This window comes from Lineus longissimus, chromosome 4, assembly GCF_910592395.1.
Source record: "Lineus longissimus chromosome 4, tnLinLong1.2, whole genome shotgun sequence".
NCBI classification, from domain to species: domain Eukaryota; kingdom Metazoa; phylum Nemertea; class Pilidiophora; order Heteronemertea; family Lineidae; genus Lineus; species Lineus longissimus.
In genome coordinates, this window is record NC_088311.1 from 7031801 (window position 1) to 7051413 (window position 19613).

Genomic DNA, 19613 nt, shown 5'->3' on the forward strand with positions numbered 1-19613 from the left:
AAAGGCTGTTGCTTTATTTACATTGGGAACAACTAGAGTGTGTGGACAGCAGAAAGACTAGACGAGCTCTTCGGTGAACTGTACGCGGTACGTAAGCCACTGACATGGTGAGGATGCTTTGAATGAAATGACCGTGCCGAATTCGTTTTTGGACCGTTTCGAACACGACAGCAATGCGCTACCCACAGAAACGGTCGACTCAATTTATTCCCGAGATTTGTTGAAACAGCGTTTTCAACGCAATGTTCTGAATGTGATTCGTCACACCAATGGAAGGTGAGGATGATTGTTTCATTTTCGGATGCAACCATACGAATACAATTGTAAGACTTTACTGGGACACCCTGTGGGCTGCTGTCGTTCACTGCACCACCTTTATTCGTTACCAAGCTATTTCTGTAAATTCGCACTCTTCTTAATCTCATCTTACGCGTGACGTTGCTGCAAATTGCTAAAGAACTGCAATTTATCAACCGCTGTCGCAAACAGCTGCTAACCAGGCGAAAAACCAACGTTAATTTTAAATTGCTTTGATTAAGTGGTGACCACATTTGGGAGACAATTACTGAGTAGTGGCTATATTTTGCCCGGTCGTGATGACCATGACGAGAGAATGCGGCCAAGGGATCATCTCAAAAGAGATCGAAGCTGCAAAACATTGCGATGAGGTTTGTTGTTGAAATGATTCGAAGATAGTCTGAAAATCAGAATTATGAGGTGGTACAATGCATGTACCAGTTTACAATTACACCCATACAATTAGGAGAAGCATTCAAAATGTCTGTTTGTGCCTACTTTAACACGTGCGTGAGGACTTGAATGGTATCATGGCGAGTTCAAAATAATAGCTTTCAAGCAGGCTCACTTTTTCTGTGTCATCTTTAGGGATATAAAAGTCATAACTGCACATTGTCGTATTCTAACTCTTTTTACATCTTATCAAGACACACCCCGCTACGTTTAGGTAAAATGCATGTACAGTGAGGTTCAGGAGCACACTTTGTGGCCGAACGAAACCTAAAAATGATTGCTCTCGATCAGACAGTGGTGAATTCGACTACCAAATCGTCTTCTGAGCTTCAATCCACGCTGAGACAACCCCCATCTCCATGATCTAAACTATGTTACCCCCAAAGCGGGATAACGAAGAGGACCGTGATAAATAGAGATCAAACGCTCACGATAAATTGTTGTTTGTCCGGTATATTAACGAGAGAATCTGCCTGGAATGCCAATGCGATTCGGGACGGCTTCTTTATCGATTCGGGGCATTTGCTTTTTTGATAATTGAAACCAGCTTTGAGATCTGTAAATATACGAGAATGCAATGTTCAGTGTGATCGGGATGGCTGCTTTCGGTTCGAAGCTTTTTTGATGATTGGTAACACATGTAGGTTTAAAGAGAACTCCGATACGATTGAAATGAATATCAATGTGTTCGAGATTGCTGCTGACTCGAATTGGCGGCAATCGCTCTACAAGGTGCACATTTCTTGGGGCAAAAAACCGTTAAAGTCTTTCAAAAGCTCAAAAACCTTTATTTCTAAGAGTCATTACGTTACTTTGTCCCTAACCTCGCAGTTCCAAGAAGTCTGGCCTAGCCCATTGTATTTAAACAAAGCCCGCTCGCACCCTGGCCTAACCTGCCATTGTTCTACTCTCTTATCAAAGGTTTATAAGGGCAAATCTTGATAGCGTCGACCCCACGAGACGGCTTCCACGGGGGCCGATACGCCAAACTGACATGGGCAAAAAACGTAATGGTGTAGAATGTTTCCAGACAGCGTGGAATGAAATTAGTCCACAGGAGGGATTAATCTCGTGTGTTTACCAGGAAATAGTACAAAAGCAAGAGTAACTGGCTTTTATCCGTTCAAGACCTCATCATACATACAACAACGAGATACATTTAAAAGTACGTTTTCTAAAGAACATGGAAGGAATCGTTAGGCTGTCGTCAGCGCAGGAGGGGACAAGTGGGACTCATCTATCTCTTCGACTGAGAAAAAGAAATAATTAGACTACTAAATTACTACTGCGGGTAATTAGTGTGGACTAACCACATAAAACTCCTCTGCGCCAGGACTACAGGCATTGCAACGAAATCAGGCCCTGCTGGTGGGTTAAGACGCGCAGCAGGTGCGTCCGACACATCATCCCTTAAAGGGGAACTTGTGTGGAAGATGTCGTCTTTGTTGTGACGGTTGAATCATTATTGTTGTTATTGTTGTGTGCATATATAAGTAAAAAAAAGTACCCGGCTAGATTCTAAGACCGGTTCTAAATTTTCAATTTAAGTAGACACTATGCACATGGACTGCCAACTAGTGGACACCACTTTTCGCGGGACATAATAATCTTTTATTAGAAAAGATTCCTTCTAATTCTTCAGTGAAATATCGCAACAGTTGGGAAACACCAGTAGACATCAGTTTTAGGGAATACCACTTCATGTAGTATATTTTCTGCATTGTCAATATCATGATCGTCTTCCTAAACTGATAGAGAGGATTGATATACAAAGATACTATGATATAAATCACTTTGAGCACATTAGTCTGGACACTAGTGCCTGTCTAATGGAACCATCAATAATCACAAACATATCAGAAATGGCTTAAAGACCTTTAGAAATCGCACTAAGTGAAATTCGTGGATTTGCCGTGGTCCAGGCACCAAGCTACCCAAACCAAATGCTTCTCCGTTATTTGGAGCGTTAAGGCCAAGCCGATATGAAAGTTGTTTCTGATCAGACAAATTTCTGTCGAATGTCTTCAAAGTCTCAGTAGTGTCACCAACAAATTCTCAACGATGCACCAGAAACGTAAGAGCGTCCTTAATATATCGTTTGTTTTATACAAAATACATCTCCAAAAACTTGAGGATTGGCAGGTAGGCAAGTAATGTTTTCATCAAAAACAAGAGAAAAGTTTTCCAGAAATCTCTCCAGACCCCTCAAATTGAAGTAAAAAATTGCGTATATTTCATTGGAAGAAATGAACAATTTCTGGCAAATTTTTTCGAAAACAGTCCAAGAAACCTCACTCCCAATGTAATCTGACACAAACAGTCTAAAAATCATCACTTGTTGGCTTTTTTCCTTTATCATTCTGATTTTTCTGGCAAGTGGGAATTAGCAACGTTGATGCGAGTTGATGGAAAAACAATAATATTTTTAAGAAGTTACTTTTTATCGTTTTAATATTTCCTGACTATTGTAATGATGACCTCCTGGGTCTTGTCAGTTGCACGTGAAATGAGAAAGCCAGACGGCATAATTATATCTTCCGGTATCTACAAGTACATTCAGGCCTCTCGTTATAAGGGCAACGACTTCGTGGACCACGGCGGCATACTGGTTTTAGTGCCTTCTGTTCATGCTTGTACGAGGTATGATTTTAACACGTACACGTAAAGTCAAACCAGACCATGGGTAATAGACACCATGAGCCCACAAACCCCCCCTTTTAGCTGCTATCTATAGTCCCCTTAATATGACTTCTCACACCCGTTATAACAATCCGTTTTCTCAGAAGCAAACCAAACTCAACTGAGAGAGTGGAAATGTCAATAGCAACTATTGATTGTAATTAATGAGAACGGAAATTTAATATGGAGTGTCATAACCAGAGATCGGGCACTGGGGAGTTGGTGAAGGAGCGGTGAAAACTATTAGTAAAGAATTCCTGTAAAATGAAACTCGCTGCGGGAGAGTGAAGCCATTTCTTCGGATACGCTGTTTAAGTGTGGCGGACTCCTGATACTTCATATTTCATACGTGTCGCATCGGTTCCGTGCGATCTTCTTCGAGACAGACCTAATGCAGCGGTCAATGTAAACCCTGTATCTTCCCTGGCCAGGGTTCATCGCTAAGTTAGTCAGTGTCGATTGTAATCGAGTTCTGAGCGAACAACTTGAATATTTTTCTACCCGTTAAAGTTCTGTCACGGTTTTTGCTCTATACATCCGTGATGTGACTTATTGTCGATCGCTTTACGCAAAGTGTGCAAGTGAGGTTAAAGGATTTAAAGGTCAACATGTCTAGCAATGCAAACGCATCCTGGATCGCTCTACTCCACCAGGAGATGGCCTACCTGTCCTGTTATAAATCGGTAAATCATGCATCATTTCTTAGATTTTATCTTCTTCAAGCACCTTCACTGAATAGACATTTTTATTACTACAGCGATGACATGTCATTGAGTGCACGTTCGTCAGTGAATGAAAATTGTCATAGATCAGAGATGTTATTGACACAACGGCATATCCATTGCTTATATCATTACTATTACCTTTCTCATAAGAAATACCTAGAATATATTCAATAAACTATTGGTCCGGAGACATTAGAGGTGAGGTTTCGGTAGCCGACCCGATTTACCGTTGAAACCATCCAGTTGTTTGGCTAGTTCAAATAGCTAGTATGCCACAACCTTGAGAATATATATCCTGCGAGAGACACAATCGGGCCGGGACCTGCGACGTATCTGCGATTAATCGCTACTATGAGCGACCGAACATTTCTCATCTGCGGGTGATCGTAGGTCGCTGCGATCGCCGATTCTTGTCGCAGGTGAACCATGACCACCGCAAACGAGGTCAAACGTCTATCGTCGGATGCGATTCACATCTCAGGTGGCAGCGGTTTAAATCACTCGTTTTTAACTAAACTCGGAAGACACCAATCGTGTTTTGACTATAAAAAAGCAATAAACCGTCTGGTTTTATGACTGAAAGTCACATTATCTAGTAATGGTCCGCTGAGTTCATTCTGAAACTGAATACTGATGGCCTTGAAAACTGCTCGGTATATATCGCCAAGTGAAAAAAGGCCAACCATAATTCAGTAACGATGATCATAAAACCTTTAAACTTATCAGATCTATATGAAAGGTATGAAATGATAGGTTTATGCCCATAAACTCTAATGTTTATTGATATTAACGTCAGTATTGTAACCTAAAAATCATCATGTCATCCACATGCCGTTCAGTGCGTCCAGCAACCAGTTTTTAACATGGTTAGTTTCATATAACATTTTCCTAAATTTCTGCATTGATTGTAAAAGGCAATTTGTTAGACAAAAATTGAATGTTTTTCTTTGCAAAAATCCTTTTCTAGAAAAGGTAAGCTCATTCTATTTCTGTGAAAAACCACTGAAAATCCACTGAAAAACCTTTTGAGTGTGGTGAATCAATCACCGACTTCGTAACTAGTTGTTTTTTCGACAATCATTCAGCAAATAATTAGTCAAAGCCAACGAAATCAGTCGGGACGAACAATGAAACAAGATAACGCACAAATTATCATTGAGCTTAATTGAACATAATTGTACCACGAGTCAACAATATAGAGGTAACCGTGATCAATGGCAGAAAATTTGATTCATCCGAGGTCAGAATCATAAGAGACCCCATGAGGATCATGCCTGGCAGTGTCATCGTAACACAATGACAGCGCCCCAAGGCCTTCACGTGACTAACAGCCAGCGATGATGCCATTTGGTTCAAGAATTGTTTTAAAAACAAGGCATCATTTTTTTATTGTGGGCTAAATGTCACCTGGATCTGAAGGTTGTGTGTGACAAATCGTTGTACATTCTACAATGATGTGGTTTTTGTATCAGAGAAACAATAAATGGCAACAATTACATGTAGTTGTTATTGCATCAAGGATAGTAGTCAATGCAAGAAACAAAAACATACATTCATGTGACTGTTTTGCTCATGTTGTGCTGTGGTGCTGCTATAGTTATTATTCATTAATTGGAGGCCAAAAGCACCAACCCATCAAGGAATCCTACAAAATGTCCTGCGTCGATGTTGAGGGGGTTTCAGGTTAACTCATAAGCACACGTAAGCTAAAGTTGAAGTGTTGAATCGATCACCTTTTGATGGGCTGCGAAGCCATCGTACATACGTCTCCATTACAAATATCTCACACCAAAAAGCCTGAAAAAGATTTGCTCATTCAAGCACCTACATTAAACGTCTTTACAATGCCCAAACAGTCAAGTACATGTATTTTGTATTAACTAAACACAGTGGCTATAAATGAATTTAACTTGAAGAGCACATATTTCATTTCCTGATATTATCAATAACCAGAGGTAAACCAAAGCATGAATGAGACGGTACTACCTGTGTATTATCCTTTCGGTTTCTCACGGTTTATTTCCATTATCAAAGGCAGAACACACGTTCTATTGCAGGTCGAGGGTCAGACCTGTCCCAGGGATGATTTTGGCTTGCAAGATATTCTTTTCATATAACATAAATTATTTTATATGGCGACTCTTTCAAATAGGTATCGCCAGCGACAGTTCGTGTGTACTGTCTGAGGGCCATCCACGGGCCATTTGCCTTTTACAAAACATGCAGGAAATACAATCAACATACACACTATACATATAAAAGCAACTAAAAGTAAAAAAGGGCTACTTACAATATAATGCTAAGCGGAAAATTTCAAGGCATATTGCTGATTTTATTTTTAGAAAAGAAAATTCTCAAGTCTTTTCATTCATAAATAAATCTCAGATCACCCATGAAGTCTATAGGTTTAAGTCGGCCATGCAGGCATAAAGTAGACTTAAGCTTTGAATTTGATTATCTCGATCTAAGATAATTTCCCAATTCATTTGCTGACCTACATGTACTTGAATGTAAAGATGCACTTTAAAGGTTTTTTAGTCGACACAAACATGTACCCCGCAGAGGTCTTTCAGCGAAAAAGACCCCCCCCAAAAAAAAAAAACATTTTTTCAGAAGTACAAAAATTGATTCTTCATTTTACCGAAAAACCTCCATGAGGTGCATTTCATAAAAACCTTATAACCTCAAAAGCTCAAAAAAATGTTTTGTATGCAATCTCTTGTAGTGATTGTTCGACCTGAACCTTTATACATGTAGTGCATGTATGTATGAGGATACTTTCACGACCAGCTGTTTTATACCATCTCAGCATTGGTAGCAGTCTGAGATGATAGTGCTGTACCAAAAGCAAATGGTCGATTTTTGTTTATCTTCCAACCTGTCTGAAATGAGGTTAGTCCAGAAGTGCTCTCAGGTAGCCATGAGCTGCCAAAAGTCAAGAATAAGTTCAAATTCATTAGTCAATGCGTTGCGATGACCCAGACAGTGGCTACCCTGTACTAAATTTTAAAAATTCAAATTCAATTCAATTTTTTTGCCAATGATTAATAGCATCCCCATTTAGCATCAAACAATCTAAATCACAATCAACAACCTCGATGTCTGGCATGGCAAATGTCAGTGACTATTAGATATGGTTTTGTTTGCAAATCATAGCGCTATAGTGCTCATAAGTTCAGTGATCGAGGTACGTAATCCCAAAACATCAGGGGAATATTTTACACCAGAGACAACGAATTTTGCAAACAGGAGCAATTGTTTAACCGCTAGTTAAACACACACTTGTTGTGATGGGACGTAGTACTGTACGCACAGATTTCCCAGTGTATCGACTTATCCTCGTGTGAATTTGAAAGCATCTACATTCCCCTGTCATGGTTTAAAGTACACTGCCAACTCGACAATGTTGAAGCTCTTGTTTTATGACTGCAATATAAGCTCGGTAGTACAGTAGGACCTCTCTATTAAGGACATCCTTGGGCCTGTAAATGCTGTCATTGATAGAGGGGTGTCCTGATCACAGATGACATATTGAATGGAAATGTCCAATTTGAGACCAAAGCCAGTGTCCTTTATAGAGAGAGTGTCCGGTTAACAGAGGTGCCCGTTAGAGGAGGTTCCACAGTATGTTATTGCTCAAGAATACTTATGTGCAGCCTACGTCCGCAATCAGGAGCAAAAGTCAAAAATCAAACCCAAACCACCTCAGTACAGGGACGGGTTTCTGCCTCTTCGAATGACATCAAGTGAAATAAGAAGTGATTTTAAAACATTGCTATGGGGCTTAGCGGGCTGTTCTACAATGGGGCGAATGACAAGTGTATATGTAGTTTGGTGAGAGAAAAAAAGAGCGCAAACAAAATCTGAAAGCATTTCAGTACAGCCAAAATATGTTTAATGCCGTCAACCAATGCATCAGGTCATGTATGAACGCAATATCATCATCAACAATGACGAGTCAATAAAAAGGCTCACGATATGCAGCCCGATTTCGTCATCGATTTATCAAACTTCCTCTTCCTCTTGGAGGAGAGACGAGGCCAATCCTCCTTCTTGCGCATGACCGGAACTCTCTATTTCTCGATAGCGTCGTTCCGCCCCATTTTGAATTGGCCGCCAATTTCTATGGCGGTGACTACTTTCACAGTCCCACTGCACTGCGAGTTTACAGCGACTTTCGAACATGGACGCTAATACTAGCAGAGAAAATATGCTTGAATATTATGTCTGCCTCGGACAATGTCGGCCATAACCCCTGCATACGGATTGTATCAACAACGGGCCAGAAAAAAATCGAGGGATCATTACCGACAGCAACAAATACTACGATGCGAGCAAACCCTGATAGTGATAATCTGGGGAATTTGAAATAAATCCCATTGTCAATTCAGCGCCTCATAATTGATGGGAATGATAATCATAGAGTGGTAGCCAGACACATGACAATCAAATCGTCCTTCACACACTCTCTGGAGCGATATTAAAGATCGCTGACATGACAACCTCACGTCCGGCTACTGATGAGTGATGCCAGTGTTGACAGAGACCGGATTAATGAGAGCGGTGTTGGAACAAAACATCATGAAAAAACTCAATAAAAACATATTTATTATGGTAGTGCTAACACGTGATTACCATGGTCATATATGAATAGGCGCTGGCGTTTAATGATAGATTTTCCATGGACGGCTACAAATCTTGGATGGAAAATAAATTGATCCGCAGACGAAAATTGTAACGACCATATATTTCATTGTGGCGTCGTGTTCGGTCCCAAAACTGAGAGCATGTGGGTTGGAATCCCATCCCCATTTCTTAGCAACTGGAAGAAGTTGTGATGCCACAGCAGGCAGCATGGTGAAAAAATGCTCAATAAAAGGCCAGTGTGTTTCAGGATGACCCTGGTTTCGAATACAACTGTCAAAATCCTCCACTGCACTCACAGTGTTGATTGTAGTAACGGTGTTAAATCCAGTTTACAAAACACCGATGCAGACTTCCTCTCGACGTCCATAACAGAAAATGTTCAAACAATAGAATTGACAAAGGAGTAAATATCAACCCGGAGGTTTCAAATAACATCGGAACTAATAATACGACCATTTTGACTCGAGGCGGGGATTTTAAGAAAAGGTGTCATTTGATACGTACGTTATTCTTAAGGCATATTTCGCCTGGCGACAAAATATCTCCATTTCTACACCGCCTAGTCGCATCGTGTTTCAACACTGATTATCCTCTTTAGCACCTTCGTTAAAATTGACAATTACATGTAGTAACCGAGTGAAGAAGACTCGATTGACATGATTAAGCGCCTTCAGCCAATATTTTCTCCATACTTTTGTGATATGCATTCTAACCAGTGGAATAACGTTACTTATTGAATTGGTCGTAGAAAAAAAACAATTCGTATTATGAAAGCGGCAAAATTCAACTCATTTGCCAAATGCCAGATCCTTCATCCTTGATTCACAAATATCCGCTCAATGAAACCCTATGAAATTCTATGAATGAAATTTCTGTCATATCTCATTCATATCCGTCAAGAACTCCCACAGTTTGCAAAGTTGGGTTGAAAACATATTGTTGAGGGATAGTACTATATCGTATAGGGGGTCATATACGTGTACATTATATCACCAATTATGGCCCGCTTACAATTTTCGGACTTATAAATGACTGCCCACCACCCCACCCCACCCCACCCATGCATGATTCTATTTGTATTAACAAAACCCGAGAGGGACGACCATGGACCAGGACCAGAAATAGCTCGAGAAAGTCAGGTCGCCATACTAAACCCAAAAACGTTTTATATCAAACAACAGCAAAATGTAGAGTAAAAATCTTGAAGCAAATACTAAAAATTTACCCCAGTGAAGAAATTCTGAGATAGAAACGGATAACAGAAAACATTCTCAAGTGTAACGCTTTGAACAGACGAAGAGATTACCATGGCGACGCTGATTAAATTTCCGGAGCAGGGTAATTAATTTACAGAACATTTATTCGGTGAGGTTTTTCCACTTTGGACCAATTTCAATGAATTAATAATGACCAAAAATAATTTTTATACCGAAGTCGCCGTTCACCAAAATTTTGACCATACCAAGCGCATTTAGTCTAAAACCCCGTCTGAACACTTTTATCCATTACTGCTCTCTTCTTGGAGTCAATGAGCTATTTCCACTCTCGGTAGAGGGTTTATTGCATCCATTAGACATAACGAGAAGATGAAGCTCCTGGGGATTACACTGTGGGCAGAATGGGCAATAGCCGTGGCCAGAACTGTGCAGTGCGATGCACAGGTTTGACTCTCCGCGTCCCACAAGTGCATACACTGACTATTTTGCTAGTCTGCGATAGTTTCTGTATTAAACGCATAATAACTGTTTTCAAAACCGCTTTGATGTGAATGAGCATAGCGGCAAAATCTCCAGCCGACGACCTGGTATATAAGTTATCTTCATGAATTCGAACAAGAGAAATAAAGGAAGGCCAAGAGTTTTGATTATGATTCATAGAAAGAGCGGGAAGAAACTTTTGTATTCACCTCTTGCCCCCTGTTTCCGGTGTAGGTGAAAATCTCAATACCCTTTTGACAAGATCTAAAGCGGCATTAAATAGAACATACCAGTTTGTTAACTCATTGATTGAGAGCTAGTGATTTGCGGATGTCAATTGATCTATACCTTTTGTATGTACATAAGTTTATGTACCCTTCCATTTTATTAAGCGTTCACTATGTTTTTTAAAGGGGTACGCCGTTCGTTTTCATTCTACATGCATATTCTTCTGACTGAGGGTCATTAGACATAAACAGTGTGCATGGTGTAGTGCAGTATATATCATCCACACGAAATTGCTGAAACTTGACAATTTACAGTAGATCAGTCTACAAAACAATATTGCTGAAATTCACATTAAGTACCTCTTCACACATTGGGATATTTATAGAATCAATTTCAAATTTCAAATTTTGAACGAACGGCGTAGCCTTTAAGTCACTTTCCAATGGCCAAAAGCCAACTTTCGAACTAAAGGACATATCAAAATAAGGTTTGATCGAAGTTAAACCATTATGTTCTGCCAAGGCGATGTCGCGATATTAAATCATATACATACCTTTCCAGGGCAATCTATATATTTCTGGCACGTTTGACGTTATATCGCCTTGATGCACGTGGCGCTATGTATGTACCAACAATATGCACTATACCACTGGACAACGAATTAATCAGTACCAATGACGCACAAGACAATATTGGTGAACTAACTTTGACATTTCACTATCAATGTTTCGTTGATTCGTTCAAGAAAATACGGCTTCCTTCTCTTTAAGGGCTATTCAGGCAGAAAGGGTTACTTGTCTTCCGGAGAGCGCCTCTCCTGCATGCTGACAATAGCAACGCAAACTCAATTGTGTGGCAGTCTACTGGAGCCTGCCCTACATGGAAGCCTAATAACCCCGGGCTGTACAACCCATCATTCCAATCTGATAAACTGGCTCAATCAAAGACATGCTAAACGATAGAATCTCGTCAATGATGTCACTAGAATCTTAATTAATCTAATCAGAGCTTTCGTGAAGGATACTCGCCGTGGCTCTATTGGAGTTAGTCTAGGATGCGGCGGTATGCCACTAATGGGTTGCTTGTTCAGCAAAAAGATATATCTTCACCGTTCTAGATTACTTCGTTTCCTTCCCTTTGCGGAAAATAGTTCTCCGCCATTACCTGGGAGCAATTAACTAATTAACAATTAATCGCTGCGACCTTCATGACCACGGCAAATGAGCGATTATCGTCGCATGCGATTTAAATCGCAGGCGCAACGATTTAAGTCGCTCGTTTGTGGCCAATCGACCTTCCAAAAGGACAGATCAGTCAGTACATGAACTGTGAGTACCTTTGACGAGACACGAATTTCGACTTGAACTGATATTAGCCTCTGACCAAACCAAAAAAAAAATTCTGTTTGTCTATAGAGTTTATGTTTTGTCTATACTTGCAGAAAAAGATGTACGAAAACGCATAATTCTTCTTAATCTTGACTCATTTTTCCACTACGATGCCTAGTTATTTTCTTTCTTGTGTTCTGATCATACCAGGCTTTGCGAGCCGACTTAAAGTGAATATCGCCTGCTCAAAGCAATGCCCCTTAGATTTCACGTGCCGCAGTTGGTATCAAAGGGAGGATGAATGAAACAGTCCTCGATGGACGCATGAGGTATTACTATGAAATTCCACAACAATAGCTTCTAAATAGAACGCAACCATATCAGGAGTTCAGCAGACGGAATCCATTTAACTGAGAAAAATAACAGGTACATTTTCGTGGCTGGTTAAAATGAAAAAAGTAGGCTAAAAAGCTGGACGTGCCAAGTTCACTTTGGGTCTGGGAAAAAACGGTATACACATGTATGCTAAAAAATAGCGTAGAGCGTTGAGCATAATAGCTTGAAGCCAATTTTAACGTCAACTTTAAGTAGCGAACAGTTTAACATCAAAAAATGCTATAAAACACCCAATTACGATAATTTGGGATCGTAATTTTGAGTGTTGATCTTGACCTTGACTTAAACTTGACTTTTCAATCCTGTTTTTAGATCTATAGCACAGGCCAAACCTTTTAGTAGAAACCCATAGTTCTTTTGATTCTAAATTATAAGCCTATACTAAAACGTCATACACTGCTTGTACTAGGTCACACAAAAGTGATTACATACTACTGACTTTGAATAACTCTCAAACTGCTGATCAGACTACATGTAATACCAAATTTCTTCCAAAATGAAGCTGAGATTAAAAAATTTTGTTTCCAGTTTATTTGATCTCCATATCTACACGAATTTATGGTAAATAGTCATCTACATTTTTCAACACTTCTGCACCCGTGCATTGATTGGGTGTCATTGACACAGGTCAAACTGTCAGACTACAGTAATAATGTATCAAATCCATGTTTGTGTTGAGGTAGGTGGTGTATCATCAAGGTCTTAGTTGAAAAGGTAGTCAAACGTCAACTAACACCACCCTCAGACATTTTTAAAAAACCATCTGGAGTGGATCATACCTGTCAGTGGTCTGAGGGTGTGATTGGTGTTCATTGACACACGGCCAACCTGACGGGTGAAGTTGTCTCGAAAAATGCTAATACTTCCTGCGCAATAACCAAAAGTAGGTAATGAGGTCCAACAAGTAATCCGTTGGTAGTTATTCAAAATCAAAAGTTCATGCTCTTTTTTGTGTCACCTAGTACATGTACATACCTTTCAAAGAGGTCAATGATCAGCCATATGACTTACTGACCTATTTGAATGGATTTTAAAGTTTATACCATCATTTTAAGGACCGTTTGTCTGTTCCACTACTCCTTCCTTGTCCCTGGCCCGTTTGCCACGAAACTTTAAATGCTTATGTACTTTGAACCATAGATTGTCCTCAGCAGGTCGACGAGGTCAAAGGTCAAGGTCATATGGCTGGAATCACGCGCACGACATATTCCCAACAAACTAATGAACCGATTTCACCCAAACTTGGTAGGTTAAGACAGGTCGATAATACTAGTGTGTCATTTCAATTGCGCTGTACTTCAGTTTCGTGTCCAGAACAGTTTTAGCGGTTGCTCTGGGTTGCAGTTAAATTTGATGGAACATTTATGGATTGCATCACCTCATTCGATGTTAGAGAGACATTATAACGAAAAAATATGATTTTCAGGCTGATACTTTTTGTCAGGACTTTACTTTAGCTATTCCATAGCCTCTTGGCATTTATATTTTATCTGTTTTCTTTAACATACCATTTGAAAAATAGCGACCCGTGGATAATGACTGTGAACATGTTTTCTCAACCCAGATTAAATAGTTGATAGAAACGGACAGTTGGTAATACCAAAGGAGTATGCATATAGTTACATATAGATCAAGTATTTATTTGCTTCTGCCTGTCCTTTGGTTAATCAAAAATGTATAAGCGAGCCATGCAGTTGATGTAAGGACAGAGAATTAAATGGTGGATGAAAGGGTAATTTAGTTTATGACTGTATGCTGAAAGATGTATATCACACATGTATACTCTGTACATAGACTACAAATCACCGTCTAGGGATGAGTAAGGCCATATCACTATCTAGTGACCATTGCATATATAAATATATACTGATTGAAATCATCATCCGGGGCAGTGTTTTGTTGATATACATGTATAATAAGTCCTGGTCATGCGACTTGATTTGAGAAGAAACGCAAGCAGTTTACCCCACATTTTCGTGTAGCACATACCTTATATAAATATTCATCCCCACATCATTAACAGCACATACCTGCTATGAATCATTAACAGCACATACTTGATATAAATATTCATCCCACATCAATAACAGCACATCATACCTAATATAAATATTCATCCCCACATCATCACCAGCAACACAAGACAATTAAAAAAATCGTTTTTGACACCCATTCTTAAAACAGTGGAGCTCAGCGATGCATAATCGGAAGATTATAACTTAGAGTAACCAGCCTAGGTTTAGGTTGGTTAGTCTAAGATTATAATCAAGGTGTCAGTGGTTTAGTTGATCCTATTTTGTTGTTCAACTATTATATTAACCCTTTTCTTTTGGATCACTTTTTGACAGACTCTCCCATTCGTTCCATGTGATCTTTCAGTTATCACTCTCAAAAGTTCGACCAGGTCATGTCACTGACCTATACCATATCAATGTAAGGATCATGGACTGGATTATAACAAAGACGGATGTGTCGTTCACACGGATAGGACGAAAAGGTAATTTGTTAGCTCTCACAATATACTGCCATGAAAAGTTATGTTGAAGTAACCGGTGTCTTGTACTTATCAGGCGGGACAACTGTAGATGTATACATGACGCTACAAAGACCTTGACGTGAAGTGAAGAAGCTAAAGTGTGAGAGCTCAATAGACCTCCTTCTGAATTGAAAAAGACAGATTGTCAAGGCCTCTCCCACTGTGAGAGTCGATGATCTATGATCCATCAATGGTCAGGTCATTCCTCTACGTAGGTAGCATTCAACGACCGGCATCTGTGGGCTTGAAGAACGAATATCACTTCTTAGTAAGGGTTGAACATAGGCACCACCATTTTGGCTAGACTTTGAAATTCTAAAGAAATTAGAACTCCTTCAAAATGAAGTGAATGCCCATTTCAAGGCCGGGGGTCCAGACAACAAGAGCCTCCCATGTTTTGACTGGGCATTCACCTCATTTTGAAAGAGTTCTGATAGCTTTAGGATTTTAAGATCTAGCCAGAATGACGGTACCTATAGTCGACCACGTCAGAACCATCATATTATGTCCACAAACAATGACTGAGCGCCGACATTGACCTGTCTGCCAAGGTATTGGGTATCGCACCCTGAAGTCAGCCACGAACATCTCATTGAACAAAACACGTCCGTGTTTCAGCCAAGGACTGGCTAACATGCTGCCAGCATCGTGTCATCAATGCATTGTGACAACTCTGCACAGCTGAAACTGTTAATGTCGTCCTGGGTGTAGCTTAATGTTACCCAGGATCACCCTGAGTGCGAAATTAAGGCAATATGGCCTCTGATGACTGTGACGACCACGAGGAATCGGGAGATGAACCAGATATTAGACGAATCGGCAACACGAGTGTCGCGGTGGCAATTTCGCATGTTGTGGGTTTGAGTTTTTCGTGTTCAGCTATCACGCAATCTGTGCTGTCCAGAATGATTTGGTCTTGATTTTTGTTGAAAATATCTTACATGTAGTACAAATGGTATTTCGAAGTTGACAGCAGTTGTGGACGTGCCCCACTCTTAACGTCATAAAGATTTACATGCATCTTCAAGCCACTAACCACTCTATCACTAAAGCACAAAACGTGCATACCCTCAAAGGCCCCCAAGCAACATTGACATCGAAGTGAGCCATAATTTTCGCGCCAGAATATTGAGAAGACTCGAGGGACATCAAAGATGACAAAACTGTATTGTTCACCGGGCAACAACTGTGCCATTTCTGAATGATTATACAAGAACGACAATATTATATTGAAAAATTAAAATGACTTTTGTTGAATGGCGGGACATCGGTTTGTCCATTAGAGTACGAGCCTGCTTGATATCGCCGAGTGTTTAGAATGGAAATTCAGGGGTTGACCCACGAGGCTAGACATCAATGAGAGAGTAATAAAGGCGAGTTAATAACCAAGTGACACTGCCGTGATCTGTGTTATTATACCAGAACCGGTACTAAGTATTGTGCACATTTAAATGGGGGTTTTGAAAGAAGTATAATATGGCTGATATTAATACAAACTTAAATGGGTTACTTAAATGTACCGGGTAACATATGGTTGTATTTATTCAGTAGTTTTGTAGTTTTGCGTTTTCGATGAGTATTACAATGGACGGAAATGTGCTTAATAAAAGATCCGTGTACCATGATCCGAAAGCAACGTTCCATCATAAAGTAAAAAAAAAATTCCTGAACACTTAAATCGGAATCAACAAAACAAGTACAAGTATATTCAGAATTTGGGATTTTGTTGTCTAGTTAAATGAGGACGAAGTTCTAAAGACGTATTGAGTATTACCAGTTCATTTAAAAATGTATGTTGTGACGTGTTTTTCTACGTTATTTTAGCAGAAAGAACCATATTTGGAAAGGTGATGCTTAAAGTCAGTGAAAGAAGAAGAGAAAGATATAAAATACGAAGAAGAAGAAGTAGAAGAAAAGACTCAGCATATCTCCTTTAAGTATGATCAAACAGTCACAGTAACCGAAGTGCTGAACAGTTGCATCATGTAACCTTTAACGGGTCGATTTTACTACTGTAGAGTGCCTCAAAGTCAAACTCCTGTCAGGGGAAACACATTGTACATTGTGCAAACCACTCGAAATATACAATAGTGCTTTAGCCTAATCATTTGAGCGCTAGCACTGAATGCATCCTTGCATATTCTATTGAAACACACGCCAAAATATTCATGGTTGGTGCAAGATTCCGGATTCTTCTCAGAATTCGAAGTTATGCGCACACTTTACACCCTAAAGCTAGTGACCCTCTGCGGCGATTTCTGCCTGCGACAGGATTGCGATTTGGGACCATAACATATTCTTAAGAAAGTTTTCAAAAATAGAATTAGGTATTGTGAAGCATGCTATGTACCTTTAAACCTGTTTCAGATACTAAATACTAACACTTATTAGATTTACATGATAATTATCACACTGACCTTGCCAGACAGCGGGAAAACATTAATCACTAATACATGTAAGAGGATACAATAGGTATTTACCCATCCTTGTCATAATCATAAAATGATACAACGATATACTATTTGTTTTCATTTACACATCGACTGTCTTCGGGCGAATTTACTTATTTTTGATAAAGATTACTTTCCTGGTGATCGATAGATTTTCTAGATCCAACTAAAAACTGTAAAAGGAGAAGGAATGATCAGTTATTGCCGATAAGCGAGAAATACTGGAAGGCCAAACACGTTAAATCGCTGTCCTATTAAAGCGTATAATTTTTTTCAGCTGAAATCTTGCGTCAGCATTTTTATCAACCTGTAAGCCTACTGTCACTTGGCTGTCTACTAAAGAATATTAGTACTCTTGTAAAGTTCGTAACCAGCCTGGAAATCTGATGTGAGCACAGTGTACAGTCATGTTCTTGCAACTTATGAAGTTATGAAGTCATGGAAGTAGTGTTATTGTAGTTTTTGTAGGTTGCAACAAGAATTGGTGTCATGTTGTATTATGCGATGGCGATATTGTGCACTTAAGGGGTGAATCCTTCATGCAAGATGCAATGTAATACCCCGGTGTAATTTCATGCAGTATACATGTAATACAGGACCATTTGTGACTAGTTTAATATGCAATGTATTCGTGACGGATGTTATATAATACCAGTATATCGAAATGCGTACGATGTAACTGTTATGCAATGACGAATTCTGCTTAAGGGTGCATCCTACCTGCATGATGCTGTTGTCTCCTACTTAAGTCACGGGCAGTCATGGCAACACTGACCACGTCGTTATTTAATCCAGAATCTTAATACTGCATGATAAAAGCCACGTTCGAGCATCGAATAAATGATAATAGAGTGGTGGCTCAAGACTCGGCCAGAGTCTTCGCCCCACCTGATCGTCTCGCGATGACGATATCTTATCACACACATGCACGAACTACACTATCGATCCTTATAGCTGATGTGCCAAAGATACCATATCCTTTAGAGATAATCCGGAGAGCACGCAGACCACAGCACATGTAGTTTGCAAAGAAAGCCCTTGAAGCGCCTCTATTCCTAAGGGCGCAGCATCCCTGAATCCTTCAATTGTACTGACTAGAAATACGCTATCATCCGCCGTCAAATGGTTATCAATTGAAAGGCTGCAGCACAGAGACGAGCAAGCGAACCGCAGTGGTTTTACTGTCCTGGGTGTATTGATGGCACGTAACGGCCGACTGACTCGGTTTACTGGGTTCCGACCGTGGACAGGCGACAGCCGCTTATTAATTCGCGATGGCACACCGCGGCCATTAATAGTAGCGAATACTGATTAGGACACATTGGGTCGGGTCCAGTTCTTACAACTGTAACTCTTGACTATTCCGCTTATTCATATCTCTGATAGGTTACTGCTTCTGGTCTAGTGATCCGGGCCTTTGACATCCACGGAGTCTCACCAATTTTCCCAATGGCTTTTCTCAACGCCCTCTGCCCGAAGCCATCGACAAGTTAACAATTCCGCACCAAAGAATACCTTTCAAGTTTGGGACCATTTCTTTGGGCGCTTCTTCGCGTGCAAAGGCGATGCAGGACATCCGTAGTAGAACCAACCGTAGCAGATTACTAGTATCGCTAACACCATTGCATTCTGTGTTCAATTTGTCAAGCATCTGCCGCTTTGGCTGTCCGTTCATGATCGTGGTCCAGGACCCACCGTCCTTGCTCGGGAATAACGGATAATAGTCAAGGCTTCCCACTGACCTTAAGAGGAAAGGGAACAATCTTATCAATTGATCCCGGGAGAATTTCCCGACGGGACTCCGTGGATTTCCACATGATCAAAGGCATTAATAAAATGTCTCTTCTCTGTTCCTTGGGTACGATATCACACGATTTCTGAAATAACAGCCCATAGTCCATATTTTTACAATCCTCCGTTATACCGACTTTGGTGGGAAAGCATTCTCGGAGATGGACATAAAGGCTAGTGACCTTTCGTCACGCCTCCCTTGCCATCAATGAATTCACGACGACTGAAAGCCGTGCGAAGAGAGCGATGAGAAATTCGATAAGAGAGAAATTGTAATGATTTTATTTCATGCAAAGGTGAGGACGTATAGATGCCACAATGCAGTTTACTATATGCAGGTTCCTTAAATTTCATGAAAGCAACTATTGTAAACTTGCAAAAGAAAA

General features: G+C 40.1%; 1 protein-coding gene across 2 annotated transcripts in view; it reads right to left on the reverse strand.

Moving 5' to 3' along the window:
* Window positions 1-19613, reverse strand: part of LOC135486270 (uncharacterized) — a 42651-nt gene that overhangs the window by 18862 nt on the left and 4176 nt on the right. The window contains exon 1 of one of the 2 annotated variants that reach the window (XM_064768958.1): window positions 18157-19369. The exons of the other annotated variant lie outside the window; for it this stretch is intronic. Coding sequence (XP_064625028.1) covers window positions 18157-18162 — 6 coding nt within the window. The 5' untranslated portion in view covers window positions 18163-19369. Of the gene's footprint in view, window positions 1-18156; window positions 19370-19613 lie in introns of those variants that run through there. 2 annotated transcript variants of the gene reach the window in all.